Consider the following 23,169-nt stretch of genomic DNA (forward strand, 5'->3'; position numbering starts at 1 on the left):
GTTGTTACTGTCATCTGCCTGTAATGTTTCCAACAACAAAAATAAACAGGTGCAGGGTGCGGTGCGGTCCTGGGCCAGCCTGCAGGATGCCTGGTGGGTGTGCACTGTTGCCCTCAGCCGTGTGGCTGAGCAGCACCCAGTACAATCCCTGGTGTATTTCAGTTCACCTGCTATCCTTAGTACTGGAATATTTGCTACCAAATTAAAGCAAGTAAACAAAAAATCCTCGGGAAACAGATTCTCTTACAGCCCTACCCTATCCCTGTTGGCAATAAAGCTTTCCACTCTTTGGTGTACCTTAGCCTGTGGATGAGTGTGGTGGCACTGTTTTATTTGATGTTTAACAGCTGTTGACACGGGAAGCATGCTGTTGGCCTGCGGTGTGGCAGGTGCAAAGGATGTCACAGGAAGCCGGGGTAGCCTCGCCCTGCCTGCTCGGCACCTCCCTACTTCCTCACCTCGCTGGTTGAGGTTGGTTGACTGCAAAGGAGTGAATGCGGTATTTACGCACTGTTTAGTTAAATCGGTGTATTCGGAATACCTGAATGCCTGCACACTGTTTAATTGAGTAGATACACCCCTAGTGCTCTAGCGATAGATGAGTTGCTTTATGACATCTGGCTGTGATATACCGGGCGGAGGTGGTTGTTGAAGTGCTGCTCGGAAGAGTTGCTGTAGAATGGTTTCCTGGGAGTCAAAGGCTGTGCGCTCTTGACTTACTCAGTACCTCAGTGGTCTTTTATGGAGTAGCAAACCAGCCCAGACTCGGTGGCTTTAAACACCAGTGCTTGATTTCCCAGTTCCTTGGTGGGCAGGGTGGCTCGTGACTCGCTATGTTGACAGCTAGGGCCCCGAGGTGGCTCTCACTGTCTGTGGGCCAGGCTGGGGGCTCTGCTGGGGCTGGGATCTCTCTCAAATGACTTGCATCAGCCAGGAGCCCTGCTGGAGTCGCCGGTGGGGGCCTCCTCCCTGGACCTCCCCGTGAGCCTCTTGTTGCCCACGCCGTAGTGGATGGGGTCCAAGAAGCAGCACTGGGAGGGGACAGGCCCAGTGGCAAGCACTTATAGTTTTTGCTTGTGTCCCACTTGCCACAGCCCTCTTGGGTCAGTGCTAATCACGTGACAAGCTCATTGTCGTTGTGGGCGAGGACTCTCACGACTATGAATCCCGGGAGGGCTCATGCTTTATGGGGTCACCAAAGTACAGGCTCCCATGTGCAGTGTTGGCCAAAGTCGTGTCAGGGTAAAGTTCACACCAACATGTCCGGGAGAGGGTGGGCTCTCCCCCACAGTGGTCATTTTAATATTTGTCAATCAGATTAGACCCCCAAAATTCTCATAATTCTTTCATTTGGATTTCTGTAATTAACAGCGAGTTAACACACATTTTACTGTGTTGATTGGCTGTTTATTTTTTCCTTGAATGACTACTTACATGTTTGCCCATTTACTGAGTTGTCTTTTGTTCCGTTTGTTTATCTGTTTGCTTGAGAGGCAGAGTTACAGACAGGGGAAGGGAGATCCAGAAAGAAAAAGATCTTCCGCTGCTGATTCACTCCCCAGGTGGCTACAGTGGCCAGAGCTGGGCCAATCTGAAGCCAGGAGCCTCTTCCAGGTCTCCCAGGTCATCAGCAGAGAGGTGGATCGGAAGTAGAGCAGGCAGGCCTCGAACTGGCACCACAGGCTGAGGCTTAGCCCACGACAGCACAGTGTCAGCCCTTTTCTGTTGGTTTTTAAGAACGCTGTGTCATTAGGGAATTTAAACTGCTTAGGGTATGCGACTTGATTTGTCTGTTTTCACACCTGTACACTGGACCGAGTCTCCCCCAGGCTGATGTGGCAGCAAACAGATAGCACGTGGCCTGGGGGAAGCCGCCCGCCACGCCGGCCTCCACGTCCACAGCCCTCCTGAGCCTCATGCCACGCGCCAGCTCACAAAGTGCTGATCAGCTTTTGCCTCACATAGCATGAAAGTAACCGTCGGGTGAAGAGGCAACAGCACCATTGAAAACTGATATTAAAGTGTTGAATTCGCCTGCGGGCTGGTTTCTGGACTTGGCCCAATTTCCTTCGGGCTCTGAGCTGATGTTCATTTGCATACATGACCTCATTGGCACACCACCCTCTGTTAGAAATAGTTGCATCTCATCCCGTCTTCAGCTATTCTCAACTCCCTGGCAGCTTTCTGTATCCTGATGTTGGAGTGCGTGGCGAGTGTCTAAGCTGAAGTTTTTCCTCTTTTTCCTGTGGGGGAGGGGAGCTGACCTGGCATCCGTGTTTCGGGGCTGTTTCGCAGCCACTTCGTGAGTTGCTCTTACTATGCTGGCTTACAGACAAGGAATTGAACTTGGCCATTAGTAATGTACTGGGACAGCAGTGCGTTGGGGCCGCATTCGCTTTCTGTGTCCTGAGTTACCACACAGTTTACAAGCCTGGACAGCACAGGTGCGTGATCCTGCTGGCTCCAAGCCCAGCACCACGTGCCTGGGGCCGCCCCCAGGGCCTCACAGGCTGAAACCTTCTAAGGGTGTTCAGGTCGGTGGTGGAATTCGGTTCCTGGCAGCAGGAGTCCTCCCTGTGACTGCCCTCTGCCACCGCCCCTGATACGTGGTTCTTCAGGGCCAGGAGAAGCCTCTGACCTCCAGACCCGGGTGTACAGGGTACCCTGGAGAAGCTCCATTGGGGTTAGCACAAAGTCAGCTGACTAGGAACTGTGGTTACAGCTGGAAATCCCTCCTGCCGTGTCACAAAGTGCATGGGACTGTACCAAGGCATGCGAGGGGCAGGAGGGGTCCTTGGGGGCATCCTGGGATTTGCCTCCGTGGCCCTGATCACTCCAGGCCCGTGCACTCTGGCAGGCATTTGATCTGCTGTTTTAAGGATCGGACACAGGACAAGAGAAGTCACTAGATGGGCCGGGCGACTTTGCACGTGCCTCACCGAGCGCCTCTTGTTTCGCTCCCTGCAGTGCCTGGGAGCGGCGAGCCGTTCATGACGCAAGGCCAGATGCCCAACAGCAGCATGCAGGACCTGTATAACCAGAGCCCCTCTGGAGCCATGGCCAACCTGGGCATGGGGCAGCGGCAGCAGTTCCCCTACGGAGCCACCTACGATCGAAGGTGAGTGCTTTAGGGAGGGGAAGAGCGAGGATTTACGGGACACCGGGCTCTCCTGTGCACAGTGCGGGCCCTGTGGCGGAGTTGCTGCTGCTCACCTAGTGCCGGGGAGCTGCCGCGAGTGGACGAGTGTGGAGGCCCAGGAGGACAACGTTGCCCACGTGCCCAGGTGGCTCTGTGCTTATAAGCAAGTGCTCAGAAGCACACGTTAGGTACGTGGGGCCGTCCCAAGGTGTGCCACCTAGCCCCACCGTCCCCCGCCTCTGTGAAGGCTGCTGTCACCACAGTGAGGTGGCCCAGCTGCAGCCCCAGGCATGGCCGCTCTGGGGCCACCAGACCCCTGGGCTCCCTCCCTCCCTGCCCCTGCACGTCTTTCTCAGAGTGCCTGTGCGGCCATAGCCGCTCTGGGCTTTCCGCCCTGGGACGTTCTCCCAGTATTGCTGTTGCACGCTGGCCCACGCCCACCTGTGGACCTCGTAAGCACAGACTGCTTTGCCTACAGTGACCGTACCTGAGAAAGCCCTCGCCAGGCCAGTGGGGCTCCTCTTGAGGAGGCCATCTGGGTGTAAATTGGGCAAGGCGGGCTGCAGGACTGGTTCCAGCCCACACCAGTGGGGTGGGAGGGAAGCCGCGCCGTGTCTCAGAGGCTATCGGAAGCTGATTCTTGCAACAGCAGCTCAGAGTGGGCTTGGTCCATGGAGAAGACCCCTTCCTGTGCCCGGTCTCACCCCCTGGCCATCCCGGAGCACTCTCCTGTGGCAGGAGGGCGCTGGCTGTGCACCTGCCTCCCTGCGCAGAGCCGTGCTTAGAGGCCCGGCTGGGACAGGAGGTGTGGTCTTGAAAGGAAACGGTGGGGGCTCTGTACACAGGAGGCCCCTTTTCCAAGCGTGGCCACCACCACGTGCAGCAGGCCGCACTGGCCCTCGGAGCCCCAGGGGACTCACAGCCACTCGCCGCTCGTCCCATGGGCTGGGATTGGAGGCGGTGCTCAGTTGGTTTAACACAACATTGGCAGAGGTTGAGAGCTCGCTTTTACCAGCTACACGCGCTCTCTGTCTGGCATTTTCTCTGAGCCTGGTTCTTCCGCGTGCATAGCCATCCCAGGCTCCAAGTGGCAGGGTACCTTGTCATTGTGACTTAAGAACTTCTTCTAATTCTTACCCTGGCCATGATGTGGCAAATATTTATGTGTATGATGTATATTTGTTTACACACGCCTGCACTCATCAGTCCGCCATCACGTGGCAGAGCGTGGTTTACAGGATTGGAGGTTTAGTTAGGTTTGCTTTGTTGTTGAGGGTCCAGGAAAGGCCACTGAATACGTCTTTTTGTTTTGTTTTGTTTTGTTTTGCTAATGAAATTAGAACGGTGTCACTGGAACATATATTCTTTTTTTTTAATTATTTTATTTACAAGTCAGAGTTACAAAGAAAGTGCAGAGAGAGAAAGAGAGAGAGAGAGATCTTCTATCCACTGGTTCACTCACCAGATGGCTGCAATGGCCAGTGCTGAGCCAGACCCACGTCAGGAGCCAGGAACTCTATCCAAGTCTGCCATGTGGGTGCAGGGGTCCAAGCACTTGGGCCACCTTCCACCACTTTTCCGAGGCCATCAGCAGGGAGCCGAATGAAGTGGAACAGCCGGAACATGAGGCAGTACCCATATGGGACGCCTGCCACTCCACAACACTGGCCTCGCGACATGTATTCCTGGCGTAACTCAAGTAGATATACTTCCTGTCTCTTCTCACTGCTTCCTGGAACATTGTGTGGCCTAGGTTTCAAAGTTATTCTGGCTCTCCTCATTAGAGATGGACCTCACTGTTAAGTTCTTTTCTGGAAAATGTTACCTGTTATTCAGCTTAAATCTTATCTATGTCAGTTGTACTTCTTTCCTCCTATCTATAAGCTTCCTTCTATTTTTTTAAATATTCATTTATTTTTACTTGAAAGGCAAAGTAATGGAGAGGGGAAGAGGGAGAGAGAGAGAGAGAAATATCCTCTCTCTGCTGGTTTCACTCCCCGGTGGCTGCAACACCCAGGGCTAAGCCAGGCCGAAGCCAAGAGCCAGGAACCCCATCTGGGTCTCTCACATGGGTGCAGGGGCCCAAGCACTTGCGCCATCCTCTGCTGCCTTCCCAGGTGCATTAGCGGGGAGCTGGATTGGAAGTGGAGCAGCTGGGACTCGAACCAGCAGTCCATGTGGGATGATTTACCCCAGTGGCTTTACACAGCACTGGTCCCATAGTTTCCTTCTGGACATCAGCATAGCAAAAGCTTCCTGCACATCTTCTATGTGATATTTGAAGACTTTATTTTTTCCTAATTCTCATTCCTTGGTAAATATAGGGATATGTTCAGTGCAATTATTCCTTCTTAGAAGTCTCAGTTTTACTAACTTTTCAAAATCCCAACTCTGTTGCCCTTTAAAACATTCCGTTTTTGCTGGTGTTTGTGATTTCTCAATTTAATTGAAAAATAAATGTTTTGTTCATTTCCTTTTTAAGACTTAGTAGGTGTACATTGAAGTCACCCCTCACCTTTCCTGCGGCCTTTAGGACACAGGACTTCGCAGTTTTGAATAGTTGTGCCTATACAATCAGTAACGAGCTCAGTATCATTTGAATTTATGTCGGACCCTACCCTAGACATCTTACGTTCACCCCGAGAGAGGGATAAGCAGCAGCACTGCCGGGTTCTGGGATTTCTAGAACTGCTGCTTTTGAGGCTGAGATTCTGAGCGCTGATTCTTGTTTTGGCTAATGCCTCCCATCCCAGCGCAGCAAGACTCTCCCCAGGTAACTCCAGCAGCGAGGCAGGGCCTCTGCCTTGAGGCTCCGACAAGTGCTTACAGGGCGCCTGCCTGTCCAACCGGTCTGCTCTCCCACCAATTAACCCACAGTCCAACCAGGAGTCTGGCTCTGTTCCCAGAGCGCTTGTTCCCGGGCCTCTCACCGCCACAGCGCAGCCCCACGGCTGCCAGCAGGGCCGCCGTTGTGGAGGGCGCCCACCACAGACGGTTCCTGATGCGCTGTGAAGTGACTGACGCTGTCTTTGACTGCCCTGTTCCAGGCATGAACCCTACGGGCAGCAGTATCCAGGGCAAGGTCCTCCCTCAGGCCAGCCGCCGTATGCAGGGCACCAGCCCGGCCTCTACCCACAGCAGCCGGTGAGTGGCACGCGCGGGGACTTCTGGGCTCGCCTTTTCTCTCCTGGAGGCGGGCTACTCCTCCAGGTCTCTAGGAGTCTAACAACGGTGATTGACATTCAGGATGTAGTTCCTGCAGGAGTGCTCTCCTGGGGTTTCCGAGTGGGCGAGCTGTGTGGTGTCCTGAACCAAATACAGCATGTCATCAGAAGTTAGGTGCCCTCGTCCTTGTAAACAATGGCCATTGTAGTGGCCATTTTAGAATTGAGATTTGTCGATGTTTTAAAGAGAATACATACAGAAAGGAACTTATATACTAACTGGACTTTTTAAAATCAGCTGAGTTAATTCCTGCATGGTTTGCGTGATGAGCTAGGTGTGTGCAGCTCAGAGAGGCGTGGCTGTGCCAGAGGCCTCCTGTCACTGCCTGCCTGTCTCAGGCAGACAATCGCACCTCCTGCTGTGGCCATTTCTAAACAGCTTTTCAGATCAGAGGCCTCTTGCAACATAGAGGAATTTTTTTTAAGCATCTTTTAACTACAAGGTAGTTTTTAAACATTTAGTTTTGAAACCAGCTGATCTTAAACAATTTGCAAGTAAAGTGAAAGGAATCCTAATTAAAACCCCAGCATTTCCCTGCCTCCCATCGGGAGACGGCCCCCACACCTCCCTTCAGCATTGTCCCAGGAGAGTCCCCAAGAGGAGCATTTAGTGTTGTGCTGGCCCTAGCCTCAGAGCCTGGCCCTGTGAGGCATCCAGGCGGGAACCTGTAGGGTGGACCGACCTGTGCTGCAGGCGCAGCCCAGGAGGTCCACCTGAGGCCTTTCAAGCTCCCCCCCACCCCACCCCAGTGGGACTGGCCCCTCGGGCCACCAGTGATGTCACAGCGTAGTGTCAGGCTGTAGCCACTGCCCCAGGATTGCAGCTAGAGGCCAGGGCACTGTTTTCCCAGAAAGCTCCAAGCGCCGGAAGACAAGTTCTCCAGCACTGTGGGCACCAGCCGTGGCGTCTGAGCCGAGACGTGCTCCGTCCACCCCCGACGTGGCGTTCCACAGGCTGCCCCTACTCACTCTCGGTGAGCGGGGCTGACAGCCGTAAGCGTGTGCCAGTGTGCTTTGTCTTGCTCTGCGTTTCAGAACTACAAGCGCCACATGGACGGCATGTACGGGCCGCCAGCCAAGCGCCACGAGAGCGACATGTACAACATGCAGTACGGCGCCCAGCAGCAGGACATGTACAACCAGTACGGGAGCTCCTACTCGGGCCCGGACAGGAGGCCCATCCAGGGCCAGTACCCCTACCCCTACAACAGAGAGCGGATGCAGGGCCCCGGGCAGCTGCAGGCGCACGGCATCCCCCCGCAGATGATGGGGGGCCCCATGCAGCCGGCCTCCGGCGAGGGGCCGCAGCAGAACATGTGGGCGGCGCGCAACGATATGCCTTATCCCTACCAGAACAGGCAGGGCCCCGGCGGCCCCGCCCAGGCCCCCCCGTACCCGGCCATGGGCCGCACGGATGACATGATGGTACCCGATCAAAGGATCAACCACGAGAGCCAGTGGCCTTCTCACGTCAGCCAACGTCAGCCTTACATGGCGTCTGCAGCCTCCATGCAACCCATCACGCGCCCGCCTCAGTCCTCCTACCAGACGCCACCGTCACTGCCAAACCACATCTCCAGGGCGCCCAGCCCGGCCTCCTTCCAGCGCTCCCTGGAGAGCCGCATGTCTCCCAGCAAGTCTCCCTTCCTGCCGTCTATGAAGATGCAGAAGGTCATGCCCACCGTCCCCACATCCCAGGTGGCCGGGCCGCCCCCCCAGCCCCCTCCCATCAGGAGGGAGATCACCTTCCCCCCGGGCTCAGTGGAGGCATCGCAGCCAGTCCTGAAGCAAAGGCGCAAGATTACCTCAAAAGATATCGGTAAGAGGGCCTGGGCGGAATCCCAGGTGCGGTCAGGAGCTGGGATCGGGGTGCAGGTGCAGGTCCTGTTGAGCCCAAAGGGATGAGGTTCTGAGGACTGCACATTACCAGGAGCAACCGCTGGGAGCCACTAACCTGAGCTGGGACACTGCCAGAGGAGAACTTGGATTACAGTGGCATTTTTGCTCCAAGCCAGGGACGTAGGAGTCCCGGCTCATTGTGATACTGTGTTTTGGGTTAAAGATCTGACCTCACCCAAGCCACTTAATCTCTGCAGTGCGTGCTCACAGGCCCCCTGGGAGACCAAGGAAATATCGAGGGTGACCCAGCAAGTGTGGGATTTGGTAAGGACATACAGCGAGTTGTCCTGAGAAAAAGTAGAAGCCTGGATGTGATTTGTAGATGAGTAGCTGATACAATCTGCAGGATGTGCAGAACTGACAGAGGCCACACAGCCCTGGCAGGAGGGGGCCACAGGGCTGCTTACCGAACGCTGCTGCCGCCGGCTCGTCCTGTGCGGGACTGAGCGGTCTGGAGCAGCTGCAAGTGATGCAGGTTTTCTGCGCCGTTCTCCTGCAGTGCTTTTAACACACTAAGGAAAATAGCAGATCTTAGCTGTGTGAGAAAAACATGTTCTAAAACCGCAAAATCACTTAAAGTCATTTACAGTGATTAGAAAATTGAAGATATTAAATTAATGATAATCAAGATGTTTTCAACATTGGACATGTTGAAAAAAAGCAAGGAGTTTTTTTGTTTGTTTCAGAATGTTATGGGGAAAGAAAGATGTACAACAGACACTGAGCACCTTATTATAAACAAATAAGTGTGTGTGTGTGCGCCTGTAGTTTGTCCATGTGTGTATGTGGATGTGTTTGTGTATGTTAGATGACCAGTATTTGTCCAACCTAGAAATTTATGTCCCTTATCTTAGAAAGTTTGACGTTTTTATTACAAGAAATAGTATGTGCCTATTTAGAAAAAGTTCAGGATACATAACATTAAAATAAAAACGGAAAAGCCTTGGTGCCCCAGCCCCCACCACAGTGCTGGGGGCTCCTGGGATACCTCCCTGGCCATGAGACCAGAGCTCAGGCCAGCTCTGCCAGGGCAGGTCCGCCCATGGCTCAGGCCCATGGTCCCATGATCCACCAGTCATCTGATCAGGCCTCCATCAGGAATGCAGATGCCTGCCAGTCTGTTGTCCTAGCCCCATTTATGGCAGACTTTCTACCAAATCATTTTGTTTTCTTCAGTAGCAAGAACAAGGAAAGCAAAACAGACAGCAGCCCTTCTTTGCCGCGCTCTTGGCTCAGACCACAGCTTGGGAGCCTGAAGCTCAGAGTGCTAGCCTTTGTCAGCAGCAAGTGTGAGGGAGGAGCCCAGGAAGGGAAGCAGCAGCGTGGCCAGAGCGGCCTTGAACCTGAGCGTGTGCTGGTGTGGAATTAAATGTTGCTTTTATACCCTGCACACTTAGCAGCCTCCTAAAGACACCGCCCCAGGCCCCCAGGAGTGGAGAAGGCCACGAAGAGCAGGTCTGGCTTAATGGTTCAGCTGACACACGCCTACAGTCCCCACTGGGGTCAGAAAGCAAGAAACAGGTGATGGGAGAGCAGCATTTGTGCTCAGCCACTTCTGACCCGGAAGCACTTTGTCTCATGTTTAACCAGCAAAGCCAGAGGATCTTAACCAGCCCCACTGCACTGTTCAGCTCATCCCCTCCTCTCACAACCTACACACAACCACGGTCAGCGGCCCTGCGAGTGTCTGTGCGGAGTCCGTGTTCAGCCCTCTCTGCCCTGTCTGCCTGCCCCGCGGCTACTTCCTGTCTGACGCTCACGCTGACGTTCTGACTTGCTCCTCCTTTGCCGTTTTCAGCTACTCCCGAGGCGTGGCGTGTGATGATGTCCCTTAAGTCAGGTCTTCTGGCAGAAAGCACCTGGGCTTTGGACACCATCAACATCCTTCTCTACGACGACAGCACCGTTGCTACTTTCAACCTCTCCCAGGTGAGCTTCGCCAACACATAGAACACGGGACCCTTAAGCCGTGTCTGCCATGCTCAGGCGTGGTAGCTGCCCTGGCCCACACTAATCCATCTGCAGTTGTCTGGGGAGGTTGAAGGGCGCACCCCTGCTCCCCTGGGATAACTGCGTGGGTGTGTGTGGAGTAGCCAACAGTAATAAAGTTACATTGTTATTTAGAATGGAGTTCATCAGAACGTTTAGCAAAGTTAGCATTGTGGTCCAGGTTGGGAAGGCAGTGCTTGCGATGGACCGTCACCCTGCGTTCCTGGGGGACCTGACGTCTGTCTGCGAATCTTAGAGAAAATGTACAGAGTGCCCAGGCATGCACAGAACGTTCCAGAGACTCCAGGGAAGCTCTCTGTGCCCAGGTCCCACCAGTACGATGAAGAGCTGGGCCAGGCCTGTCTCCAGGTCATTCCTCCCATCTCTGCCTCTTCCCAGGTGATTTGAACGCTGTCATTTAAACACCTGTTAGCTCGAATGAGCTTCAAGCCCTCCTTTGTTCAAAGCTAGGTTTCAAGCAGCTTCCAGCACAGTAGCTGGAAGAAAAAACAGAGCTGAGGCTTAGCACAAATGTCCAGGAGTCAGCTGGGCTGTGGAGTTTTTTTGTGAGTATTTAGAAATAAAAATGAGGAATGGCTATTTTCTTGCTTTTGGTGGAAAAAAGCTAAAACACCTCATTTCCTTGCTTCTACAGAATCTTTTTCTTCATCTTTCTTCTCTCATTTAAGTCCCCCACTGTGGCCCAGAAAGGCAAGTTTTTCATTGAAAGGAAGTATATTAATAAGACCATAAACATTGCACCAGCCCTGTGTTAACAGAAAATGAATATATAAAAATATGTATGCACCCTTTGCTGGAGTAATCAATGTTCATCCTTCTGTTGGATGAACTACTATTGATCACACATTTTCTTTTTTTCTCTTTTCTTTATAAGATTTATTTGCTTATTCTAAAGGCAGAGAGAGAGAGACAGAGATATCTTCCATTGCTGGTTCATTCCCCAAAGGCCACAACCGCCAGGGCTGGGCCAGCCTGAAGCCAGAAGCTTCTTCCAGGTCTCCCACATAGGGGCATGGGGCCCAAATACGTGGGCCGTCTTCCACCGCCTTCCCAGGCCATTAGCAGGGAGCTGGATTAGAAGTGGAGCAGCCGGCCGGCGCTGTGGCTTAACAGGCTAATGCTCCGCCTTGCGGCGCTGGCACACCGGGTTCTAGTCCTGGTTGGGGCGCCAGATTCTATCCCGGGTTCTAGTCCCGATTGGGGTGCCGGATTCTATCCCGGTTGCCCCTCTTCCAGGCCAGCTCTGTGCTATGGCCCGGGAAAGCAGTGGAGGATGGCCCAAGTTCTTGGGCCCTGCACCCCATGGGAGACCAGGAGAAGCACCTGGCTTCTGGCTTCGGATCAGCGAGATGCGCCGGACGCAGCGGCCATTGGAGGGTGAACCAACGGCAAAGGAAGACCTTTCTCTCTGTCTCTCTCTCACTGTCCTCTCTGCCTGTCAAAAAAAAAAAAAAAAAAAGAAGTGGAGCAGCCACGACTCCAGCCAGCACCCAAATGGGATGCCAGTGCTGCAGGCGGTGGCTTTACCTGCTGTGCCACAGTTCCGGCCCCATCCCACATTTTCATAAACTTCCCCTTTTCCTCTGGGGAGGAAACGTACACTGTAAGGGTGAGGGCAAGTCCAGACGACTCCACCTCTGCCCTTGGAAGTGGCTGGGGTTTCCCTACTTCCCAGTGACTGCTCCAGTCCCACTCTCAAGAAGCTGACAGTGGGGCAGGAAGGTGGGGCTGACATGCCTGACGTCTGTCACTAAAACAGCCTTCCAGCGTCTGCACGTGGCGGGAGGGAGCTGGGCAGGGCTCACCTGGAGCGTGTGGGTCTCTTCTCCAGGCAGACCTCTTTCGGGGAGCCAGTGCCTGCCCTCCAGAGGCAGTGGTGCGCCCTGCCGGCTTTTGTCTTCAGCTGGAGTTGTGCATAATGGAAACGTAAAATCGCGTTTTATGAAACATTCTAATTCATTTATCAGGGACTAAATTGATTTGTTTTTAATTTTCAGTGTTTATGAGCTACTACATTGCTGAAATTATCTTCTCCAAAAGAGATATGGAGAACGTAAATTAGGGTAACCTACGGCACCTGAGATAAAAATAACCATTAAATCCTAAGAATAATAACCATAAAACCCCAGCAAGCAAGTCTCAGATAAATAATAGAGGAGAACAGAGTCCCTTTGGCTGAAAGTGTCTTTGAAATCCACATTCTCACTTTTAATAATGTGTGCATTGCCTCTGAATCAGAAAAGAAGGTGAAGGATGGCCGAGAGCCCCTCCCTGGTAACACTGGAAAACCCAGCAGGTGTCCACACGGGTGGGGCTACAGTAAGAAGGCCGCTATGGGGCCTGGGTTCCGGAAGTGGGTGCCGCCTGCTAGGGGGCTTCGCTCTCGTGGCCCAGGCAGAAAGGGCTGCAGGTGTGGCCGGGGTTCTGGGGCTTCTCGCCCGCGGTGCTGTCCTGCTCACGTGCCTGTTCTTTCTCCTCCCACCCCACCCCCCTCCAGTTGTCGGGATTTCTCGAACTCTTAGTCGAGTACTTTAGAAAATGCCTGATTGACATTTTTGGAATCCTCATGGAATACGAAGTGGGAGACCCCAGCCAGAAAGCACTTGATCACCACGCGGCGAGGAAGGAGGACGGCCAGGCGGTGGCGGATGACTCTGGGCGAGAGGAGGCCGAGGCCGATGGCCTGGACGAGGACGAAGACGAGGACGAGGAAGAGGAGGACGGCGAGAAGACTGAGCCGGAGGCCAAGGGCAGCCCGGCCCTGAGCGCCCCGGACGCCACCGCAGACCCCAAGGAGAAGCCCAAGCAAGCCAGCAAGTTCGACAAGCTGCCCATCAAGGTCGTCAAGAAGAACAAGCTGTTTGTGGTGGACCGGTCCGACCGGCTGGGGCGCGTGCAGGAGTTCAACAGCGGGCTCCTGCACTGGCAGCTGGGCGGCGGCGACACCACCGAGCACATCCAGACTCACTTCGAGAGCAAGATGGAGATTCCACCCCGCAGGCGCCCGCCGCCCCCTCTGAGCTCCACCGGGAGGAAGAAAGAGCCGGAAGGCAGAGGTGACTGTGACGAGCAGCCGGAGAAGAGCATCATCGCCACCATCGATGACGTCCTGTCCGCTCGGCCGGGGGCGCTCCCCGAAGACACCAACCCCGGGCCCCAGACGGAGAGCGCCAAGTTCCCCTTCGGCATCCAGCAGGCCAAAAGCCACCGGAACATCAGGCTGCTGGAGGACGAGCCCCGGAGCCGGGACGAGACGCCGCTGTGCACCATCGCGCACTGGCAGGACTCGCTGGCCAAGCGCTGCATCTGCGTGTCCAACATTGTCCGGAGCCTGTCCTTCGTGCCTGGCAACGACGCCGAGATGTCCAAACATCCGGGCCTGGTGCTGATCCTGGGAAAGCTGATCTTGCTCCATCACGAGCACCCCGAGCGGAAGCGAGCGCCGCAGACCTACGAGAAGGAGGAGGACGAGGACAAGGGGGTGGCCTGCAGCAAGGACGAGTGGTGGTGGGACTGTCTCGAGGTCCTGCGGGACAACACGCTGGTCACGTTGGCCAACATTTCCGGGCAGCTGGACTTGTCTGCGTACACGGAGAGCATCTGCCTGCCCATCCTGGATGGCTTGCTGCACTGGATGGTGTGCCCGTCCGCCGAGGCACAAGACCCCTTCCCGACGGTGGGACCCAACTCGGTCCTGTCGCCGCAGAGACTCGTGCTGGAGACCCTCTGCAAACTGAGCATCCAGGACAATAACGTGGACCTCATCTTGGCCACGCCGCCGTTTAGTCGTCAGGAGAAATTCTATGCTACGTTAGTTAGGTACGTGGGGGATCGCAAAAACCCAGTCTGTCGAGAGATGTCCATGGCGCTTTTGTCGAACCTTGCCCAAGGGGACGCACTAGCAGCAAGGGCCATAGCTGTGCAGAAGGGAAGCATTGGAAACTTGATAAGCTTCCTGGAGGACGGGGTCACGATGGCCCAGTACCAGCAGAGCCAGCACAACCTCCTGCACATGCAGCCCCCGCCCCTGGAACCGCCTAGCGTAGACATGATGTGCAGGGCGGCCAAGGCCTTGCTGGCCATGGCCAGAGTGGACGAAAACCGCTCCGAGTTCCTTTTGCACGAGGGCCGGTTGCTGGATATCTCGATATCGGCTGTCCTGAACTCTCTGGTCGCGTCTGTCATCTGTGATGTACTGTTTCAGATCGGGCAGTTATGACACAAGTGACAAGGCAAGCATGTGTGAGTGAAGACTCGAGGGTCGCATAACTGGCTGTTTTCTGTTCTTGTTTATCCAGCGTAGGAAGAAGGAAAAGAAAATCTTTGCTCCTCTGCCCCATTCACTATTTACCAATTGGGAATTAAAGAAATAATTAATTCGAACAGTTATGAAATTAATATTTGCTGTCTGTGTGTATAAGTACATCCTTTTGGGTTTTTTTTTATTTCTTTTTTTAACCAAAGTTGCTGTCTAGTGCATTCAAAGGTCACTTTTTGTTTTTTCACAGATTTTCTTTTTAATGTTCTTTTCCATGTTGTATTGCATTTTTGGGGGGAAGCAAATTGACTTTAAAGACAAAAGTTTTGGCAAAAGATGCTAAGATGGGAAAATTTCACCACACTGAGGCAAAAAAGGGTGAAAAATTATCAATTTGCTATGCGTTTTATTCTTCAAAGGATGGAAAATTTAAAAAAAAAAAAAGCAACTGCATCCCATCGCCCAAAGCTCTGTGCAATAGAAACTTCTAGAGATTCAGGTACCGGGGCTCAAGGAGGTGTCAGTGACTCGTCACAGCTGTGAGAGATACCGGTTTCTCCACGGGAAGATGGTTCCACTAGGCTAGGAGCAAAACCCACGTGTGTCCAAGTGCAGCTTGAGAACACGTCCCTGGCAGCCGTCGACAGGACTTGCTTCCTCCTCGCCGCGCGTCATGCCTGCTGTCTGTCGCCTGGCCTTCCGTATGACAGTTCTTCACAATTCCTTTAGTCATTTTTTAAATATTTTTTTTTACTGCCTCTGGGCTGTGATGTATATAGAAGTTGTACATTAAACATACCCTCATTTTTTTTCTTTTCTTCTTCTTCTTTTTTTTTTTTTTAGTACAAAGTTTTTAGTTTCTTTTTCATGATGTGGTAACTACGAAGTGATGGTAGATTTAAATAATTTTTTATTTTTATTTTATATATTTTTTCATTAGGGCCATATCTCCAAAAAAAAAAAAAAAGAAAAAATACAAAAAACAAAAACAAACAAAAACCACAAAAAAAAGAGGGTAATGTACAAGTTTCTGTATGTATAAAGTCATGCTCTATTTCGGGAGAGCAGCTGATCGCAATTCGCTTCATGAATCAAGGTGTGGGATGGTCGCGTATGGATTGACTTAGAAAATGGTTACCAGTACAGAAAAAAAAAAAAAAAAGAAAAAGAAAAAATACAACTAAAAGGAAGAAACACAACTTCAAAGATTTTTCAGTGACGAGAATCCACATTTGTATTCCAAGATAATGTAGTTTAAAAAAAAAAAAAGAAAAAAACTTGATGTAAATTCCTCCTTTTCCTCTGGCTTAATGAATATCATTTATTCAGTATAAAATCTTTATATGTTCCACATGTTAAGAATAAATGTACATTAAATCTTGTTAAGCACTGTGATGGGTGTTCTTGAATACTGTTCTACCACTAAAAGCGGTTCCCTCGTAATCGTGCCACTTGGCGGAAATAGGGGAGCTACGGCCATCAGGAGTCCCCGCGGTCAGAGGCGCCCGTAGGGGTCTCCCTACTTCGAGTGGGGAGCAGCGGTCCGCCCTTGTGGAATTACTTGGCGAGCGCGTCTTTGTTTAAAGCGGTTCACTCTAAGGACGTTAAGGTATGCGAGTCAGCGTGCGTGGGAGGTGGCCGCCAGCCCACTCGGGGTGACACCTCCGGAGCTTACTTGGCCTGCATGTGGGACCTTCTGCCTTTTCCAAGTAACTCCATCTTGATTCCAGTCAGAGTTCAGTCCAGTCCATGTTTCTTGTGTGTGCCTCCCAGCTATTTCGCATTTAGTTGACCCCATCGTGGGTGATATTTATATCGTGCGATGTTAACAGGAGTGTGTTCTGTTGTATGTGGTGCGCATGGGGCAAAGCCATGAACTGTGTGTTGGTGGTGTTCTGGGCCCGGTGCATGGTAGCTTTTCAATAGCAGGCACTTTTTCCCAGGTTGGTGACTGTTACCGTGCTACAACACGGTTCTCCTAAATTCATGTTGGCGGACCCCTTCTTAGCCTGGCTCTGCCTCTCGGCCCTCCCCAGCTACAGGACACCCCACACTTCCGCGTACTTCCGCTCATGGGAGACAGGGAGGAGTTAGACGAGAATGGGCAGTGGTAATCAACATCACCACAAAGAGGTCGCTTTTTTCTGCACGCAGCCTCACTGTCTGTCAGCTCCCACATTGCTTAGTCAAACCACCGTCTTACATAACAATGCAGCCAACTGCATGTGGAATTACAAACCCATTTATAATTCCTCTGTAGATACATCTGCTTGCTAAGAACACATTTTTTGTAATGCTCTAAGCTTAAAATATGGAGATTAGTAAGAGGGAATTCAGTATTATTCTAATTTCCCTCTTACAGAGAATGAATAAAAGATGTGTACTGGCCCCGAACCCTGAAGTTCCCCAATATCCCAATTCTTTTGTCATTAGAGTAAAATCCTTAGGAACAACTTGGTGGCGTCATGCTTTGAGGTGTAACCCATTCCCGGAGCCCCTCCACTGAGCAACAAGGTCCTCTGCTGATCTGAGTGATCCAGGAGACCTTAGAATCCGTTCCCCACTGCCGCCCAGGCCCCACAGAGGAGCCCGCGAGGAACTCACTGCCGGCTCAAGGTTGCCCTGCCTGTCAACTGAGTTCTTGCTTTGTCCTAAAAATTAGTTGTTTTTTTTTCCCCTATGAGGCTTTTGAGAAATTTAGAGGATCTCATATCTTAAATGTGTACCAAAAAAAAAAAAAAAAAAGATAAAAATAAAGGTGTGAAGAAGTTCAGTGCTTTGGAATGGTGCTATAAAGCTGAATCTGGTGGTATCTGAGTGATTTTTATATGTCACGTAAGATGTTATTGGGTGGCATTTGCTCAGAAACGGATTTGAAGTGCTTTGCTGGAGGATGAGAGTGATAGAGTCGGTTTTTGCTGGCGGAGGTGGCCTGTGCGGGCGCCGGTGAGACTGGGTTTTGAAGTTAGAACTTGCTACAGCCGGGTGGGCCGCCCCTGGACGCCTCTCTGGTGAAAAGCAGGCAGCGTTCGCCCTGAAGTCGGTGCACCTCACGGCTGTTGGAAATCTGTCATTCCCCGTCAACCCCACGTCCCCACCTGGCATCTGTCGACCTCACGCGGGCCAAATCATTTCGTCTGGGCTCAGAATTCAATCTACAGCAGGCTGAAACAATTTATTTATTTATTTATTTAAGAGGTAGAATTACAGAGAGAGGGAGAGACAGAGAAAGGCTCCATCCGCTGGTTCGGCAACGGCCGAAGCTGGGCCGATCCGAAGCCAGGAGCCAGGAGCTTCTTCCGGGTCTCCCACACAGGTGCAGGGGCCCAAGGAGCTAGGCCATCCTCCACTGCTTTCCCAGGCCACAGCAGAGAGCTGGATCGGAAGTGGAGCAGCCGGGACTCGAACCCTGGCGCCCATATGGGATGCCGGCACTGCAGGCAGAGGCTTAGCCCACCACGGGGGTCCCCATTGTGTGACCCCCACTGATGTAAATGTCCACACGGCCAGCCGCGCGCCCTGCGAGGACCTGGAGGGAAGGGTGGCTATCCCTGGTGCGGGTGGGGCCTGCGGGAGAGGCACGGCGGACTAAAGCTCTCTGCACGGGGCTATGCGCTGAGAACGCGCGGGAGGCGGGCGGTTAGCACTGTGCGGGGACACAGGCCTGGCTGCGGGGCTGGGGGCGGGGGCCATGTCCTGTGTGCTCCCCGACGCCCTAGGCCGCGCAGCCCCCACTGGCGCCGGCGTGGAGAACCCCACCTTCTCGGAGAGGGTCCGTCCCACGCGACTCCGAGACTCGCGTGCACACCCAGGGAAGCACGCAGGTGCGCCCGCGTCCTGCTTTAGCGGCAGCCTGGGGGCGTCTTCCCTCTGTGTGACTCTGCTGCTGGCTGGTTTGGGTTCCCAAGTGGAAGTCCTCGGAGCTCGGTCTCCCGAGGGCCCGCGTGCGGTGCCCAGGGTGTTTTTCACGTGGGTTCTCCATCAGACATCCCGGAGCGGGCAGAGAACCCATCCGTGTGCGTCCAGGAGCGGAAGCGCTTCTGGAACACCTGCATGCGCCCAGCCTGCCCCGCCCAGGGCCGAGGTGTCCGGGGCGTGGGGGCGCAGGGGGCAATCCCCGCACACAGCACAGGAGCTCCGGCCAAGTGAGTGAACGCAGCCTGCGTATGAGCCGGGCGTGCAGCCCGGCATCAGCTCTGCCCACCCTCCTTGGGGACTGCAGGCCCGGGCCCCGCGGGGACGCCGGCACCGCCAGGTAAGTGGTGGTCACCGCACAGCTGAGAGATCTCATGGCTGCCAGGGGTTCTTCGCGCCCATCCTCCAGAGAGTAACCAAGTGTGAGGGCAGCCGGCCCAGGAGGAACCTGGTGGGACCTGTGGCTTTGGAAAAACAGAAGCCACAGTCAGAGGGGGGCGGAGAGAGGGATCCTAACGCTGTGCACTAACAATGCCTCTACTGAAGTGACCTCATTTGAATTGAACCCACGGAATCAGGAAAGTCCAGACAATGCTCAACTGTCGCCAGTTTTGTGTTGGGAAACGGGTGCAGCTGTGCCCTCCCTCCCTGCTGTGTGGCGGGGGTCTCTGCGCCCAGTGAGGAGCCACTGGGGCCTGAGACTCCCAGGACCACTCTGCCAGGGCCCGTGAGACGAGCCGTTGGCCAACCAGGACCTTCACCACAAAGCTGTGTGCAATCGGAGTATCTTCCGAAGGACCCTGGGCCCATGAGCTTTCGTAGATCAGAGTTTATGGGAAATTAGGATTCCACTGACAGCATTAGCCAAGCCCTAGCTAACTTTTTTTTTTTTTTTTTAAGATATATTTGTGTATTTGGAAGGTAGAGTTAGAGAGGGAGAAACAGAGAAATTATCCATCTTTTGATTCACACCCCACAAATGGCCACAATAGGCAGGGCTTGGCCAGGCCAAAGCCTGGAACTCCATCTAGGTCTCCCATGTGAGTGGCAGGGATCCAAGCACATGGACCATGTTCCACTGCTTTCCCAGGCACATTAACAGGGAGCTGGATCAGAGGTGGAGCAGCCAGGACTCGAACCGGCACCCATGCCATGCTGGCATCACAGGCAGTGGCTAAACCTTCTGTGTTTAGCCAGTGTTGTGACACTGGTCCCATTGCTAGCTTTTAAAGTTTGTTTTTTTTGTTTGTTTGTTTTTGTTTTTGTTTTTTTAAAGATTTATTTATTTTTTTGAAAGGCAGAGGCAGAAAGAGGTCTTCCATCTGTTGGTTCACTCCCCAGATGGCCATAACACCTGGAGCTGTGACAATACAAAGCCAGGAGCCAGGAGCTTCTTCTAGGTCTTCCACAGCAGTGTAGGGGCCTAAGGACTTGGACTTGGCCTAGGACTTTTACTGCTTTCCTAGGCCATAGCAGAGAGCTGGGTCGGAAGTGGAGCAGCCGGGACTCGAACTGGCGCCCGTATGGGATGCCTGTGCTGTAGGTCAGGGCTTTAACCTGCTGTGCCACAGCACCAGCCCCCTAACTTTTAAAGTTGAAACTGGTGAGCACGCAGGGAACAGGCCTGTCCAGCAGCTGGTGGCCCGGCCTTCAGTCCTGCTGCTTGGGTCCCCTGGGAGCTGGGCTCACTTGGGCCCTCAGAGTCACCTACCTAGCACCTTCCCACCCTGCACCACTTTCTGACTTCCGGTTTTCCTTACTTTCCTGGTCACTCGCCACTTACCCACTGTGGCTTGAAGGATGGCACCTAGGGAGGGACAAGGGACATTCAGGGAAGACAGCAGCTGTTGGGGTTTGGCTCCTGGCTTCAGACACGCTACACTCGCGAGAGGTTCTCTGTTCCCATGGGGCGGGATGACATGGTATGTTTTAGTCTCAGGATACATAGAGTTGGCATGATTTTTTTTTTAATTTACCCATAAGCGCCCGGTGTTGTGGGTCCCGTGTTTTTCACCAAATGGTGTGAACATATGGCACTTTGCGTGGCCGCACACCGCCCAGGGAGACCACTACCGGCAGCCAGAGCCGAGCCATTTGCCAAGAGGCATTTCCACTCCAAAGGGACCAGGCGCGGGGCCCCTCAGTGGGCCCTGTTTTCTGAAGTCTGACTTGATGCCTTCATCTGGGGCCCAGAGCGCCGAGCCCTGGGGACGGGCACCTCTTCCCCGCTGCCAGCATCTGGCTACCCCGGCCACTGGCGGTGCTGCAGCCTGGAGCCGCCTCGCAGAGCTGCTGGTTAGCAGTCGGAGGTTCTCCTGCGAGCAGCCCTGTCCGGGGGAGCCCACGGGGCTCCCAGCATCCCCGGGGAGGGGCCAGCGTTCACGCCTCTGGGCAGCAGACCGGCGTCCCTGCACCTCCGCTGAGAGTCCTGAGGGCGGGCACAGGGAGCGGGCATGGCTGCGGAGGAGCCAGGGGAGCCAGACTCGGCTCCAACTGCCTGCTCTTGTTCTCCCTCGGCCCAGTCAAGGGAGCGGATTCGGAGTTTGCTCCCACTCCTGTGTCTGTGCCGTCACGTTCATCCCAGCAGCGGACAGAGCCTGTCCTGGAACACACCACACGTCTTCCTTCCAGAAGCAGTACTGGCACCATCGCGTGCCTGACAAGGCCACGCTCGGGCCCACAGGTGAGACCCGCCCCACACAAGGGCCTGCCGACGTGTGCACCTGGTGCTGTGGGAGAAGAGGGAGAGGAGCCCAGTGCAGATTAGAGGGCACCATCCAGGAGGGCTTCCTGGAGGAGATTGCCTTTGTAGGAAGGCGTCCTTTCCCAGGCCGAGGGCTCACCCCATGGGCGCGAGAGTTAAGGGACATCCCAGCATCCCAGCTTCGGGACTTCCGCTGCAGGTGTGGGAGCTGTCTGCGGGTGGGGGTGGCTGAGATTGGAGAGTGAGCAGCAGGGGCTTGCGCCCTCCTGGGTGGCAGGCCAGAGGGGTCTGGCAGCTTTCAAGTGAGGAGCCCCCGGGGCTGGGTCGGGACAGTGGCACTGTGGTTGCTGGCGCTGGCGCTGGCGCTGGCGCTGGTGGGAGGATCTGAAGCCTCAGGAGCCATCAGCGAGGTGGGCGGTGGGAGGGAAAGGGGGCTCCTGGCGGTCACTCGGCGGCACTGTGCACCCTGCAGAGGGCAGATCCGAGGCACAGACCCCTGGCCGTGGGCATCCAGAGCCTGTGATGGGCTCGGGCAGTTCAGGGGCTGACCACAGGCCAAGGAGAAGGAGCACATACCCACTTGGTTGCGAGTCCTAGGAAGCGGGAGGGGGCGAGGGGCGGTGGGAGAGGCTGCGGGGCTGGCCGGGACCTGGATCCCCACGTGGACCCGGCTCAGACCTCCCTCCCCGGAGCTGCCATCTCTTGAATCTGTGCGACGCTGGCAGCAGCCCAGGGAGGCCAGTGGCCCTGGTGGGTTTGTGGTGCGTGGGGAGCCTCCCAGGGCCCCCGGTGGAGCCTGGGACCTCTGTGCAGAGGCGGGGCCAGCACGCTGCACAGGAGCAGGGCTGGGGTCCAGCTCCCAACAGGGCAGTGAAGGGGACAGCGGAGAGGGGGACGAGGCCAAGGAGAGGGGGCCAGGGCAGGACAGCACGAGGAGGAGAGAGGCAGGCCCAGGGTTCTGGGGTGCAAATGTGGCTCAGCAGGCCCCCAGCAAAGAGCAGAGGCGTAACCGGCTCCGTGTGACGGCCGCCTCCTCTCTGGCTGACCCTGAACTTCCCCCCCCCCGCCCCCCCCACCACACTATTACCAGGTCCCTTTTCCAGGCCACCTGTGCCTTGAGAACAGCTTTCCTTGAGACGGGGACATTGCAAAAGGTGCACAGCCAGGTGCGCGGTGCCCTCAGCACCACATGCAGCCCTGCTGCCGGCAGACGACTCACATACAAGCCAAGGCTGCCGGGGCCATGGCCTGGTGTCGCCCTCGAGAGACGCCACAGCTGCCGCCCACCAGGGTCCCTGGCTCAGGCTGGGCTGTCGGCTTGTCCATAGGAAGATGGACACTTTTCCCTTGCTGCAGCGACTCGCACCACCGAAGCCGGGGCTGCTGCGTGTTCCCGGAGGACCCGAGCTCCTGGAGGCCGCGCACCTGCTGGGACCTGCTCCCTGGCTGCCCCGTCCGCCTGTCGCTGAGCCTCGGCTTTCTGAGCGCACCCCGACCCCCCCTCCCCCGCCTCTGGTCCACTTGCTCTTGGCAGCCTCACTTGGCGCAGGCGTGGGTCCCGTCCCCTCTGCGAGCGCCCTCTCGTGGCCTCGGTGGTCCCGCCGGCTATCGCTCTTAGCTGCAGTGGGTCCATTTCCCTTGCTTGCCCTTCGCCATTGACCGTGGGCTGCAGCGCGGCTCCTGGGTTTGTAGCGCTGGTCATTCCTCCCGCGCTCCGGCGTCGGTCCCCGTTGCTGGGCTCTGCTCCGATGGGCAGTGTTCGTGCCTTTGTCTCACCGCACTCCTTGGTTCGAATTCTCACCTCTTCACGCTGCTTCCTGCAGGATCCAGCAGCTGCTGACGGCTCCTGCTGGGCTTACAACCACCAGCAATGTTTCACATTTGAAAGTCTCCGGTGGTTCCCTTTTCGTGGATGCAATCTCCTCCCGAGTTTCTTTGAGAATATAAAGTTTCCTTCCCTGTCTTGCAGAAAATCAATTTTACAGGAAAATATTTGCTGTAATGCCTCACATAAAACCCC

The 23,169-nt window shown here is 54.6% G+C and overlaps 1 protein-coding gene across 2 annotated transcripts in view; it reads left to right on the forward strand.

Annotated features, from left to right (window-relative positions):
• The window catches only part of ARID1B (AT-rich interaction domain 1B), a 437,948-nt gene extending 422,023 nt beyond the window's left edge, over window positions 1–15,925 (forward strand). For both annotated transcript variants that reach the window (XM_062186972.1, XM_062186973.1), the window contains 5 exons: window positions 2,968–3,118; window positions 6,187–6,283; window positions 7,399–8,182; window positions 10,061–10,191; window positions 12,770–15,925. In XM_062186972.1, the coding sequence (XP_062042956.1) occupies window positions 2,968–3,118; window positions 6,187–6,283; window positions 7,399–8,182; window positions 10,061–10,191; window positions 12,770–14,491 (2,885 nt within the window). In that variant the 3' untranslated portion in view covers window positions 14,492–15,925. The remainder of the gene's footprint in view (window positions 1–2,967; window positions 3,119–6,186; window positions 6,284–7,398; window positions 8,183–10,060; window positions 10,192–12,769) is intronic.
• Window positions 15,926–23,169: the final 7,244 nt, after the last annotated feature.

This window comes from Lepus europaeus, chromosome 3 (assembly GCF_033115175.1).
Source record: "Lepus europaeus isolate LE1 chromosome 3, mLepTim1.pri, whole genome shotgun sequence".
In the NCBI taxonomy this organism is placed as follows: Eukaryota; Metazoa; Chordata; class Mammalia; order Lagomorpha; family Leporidae; genus Lepus; species Lepus europaeus.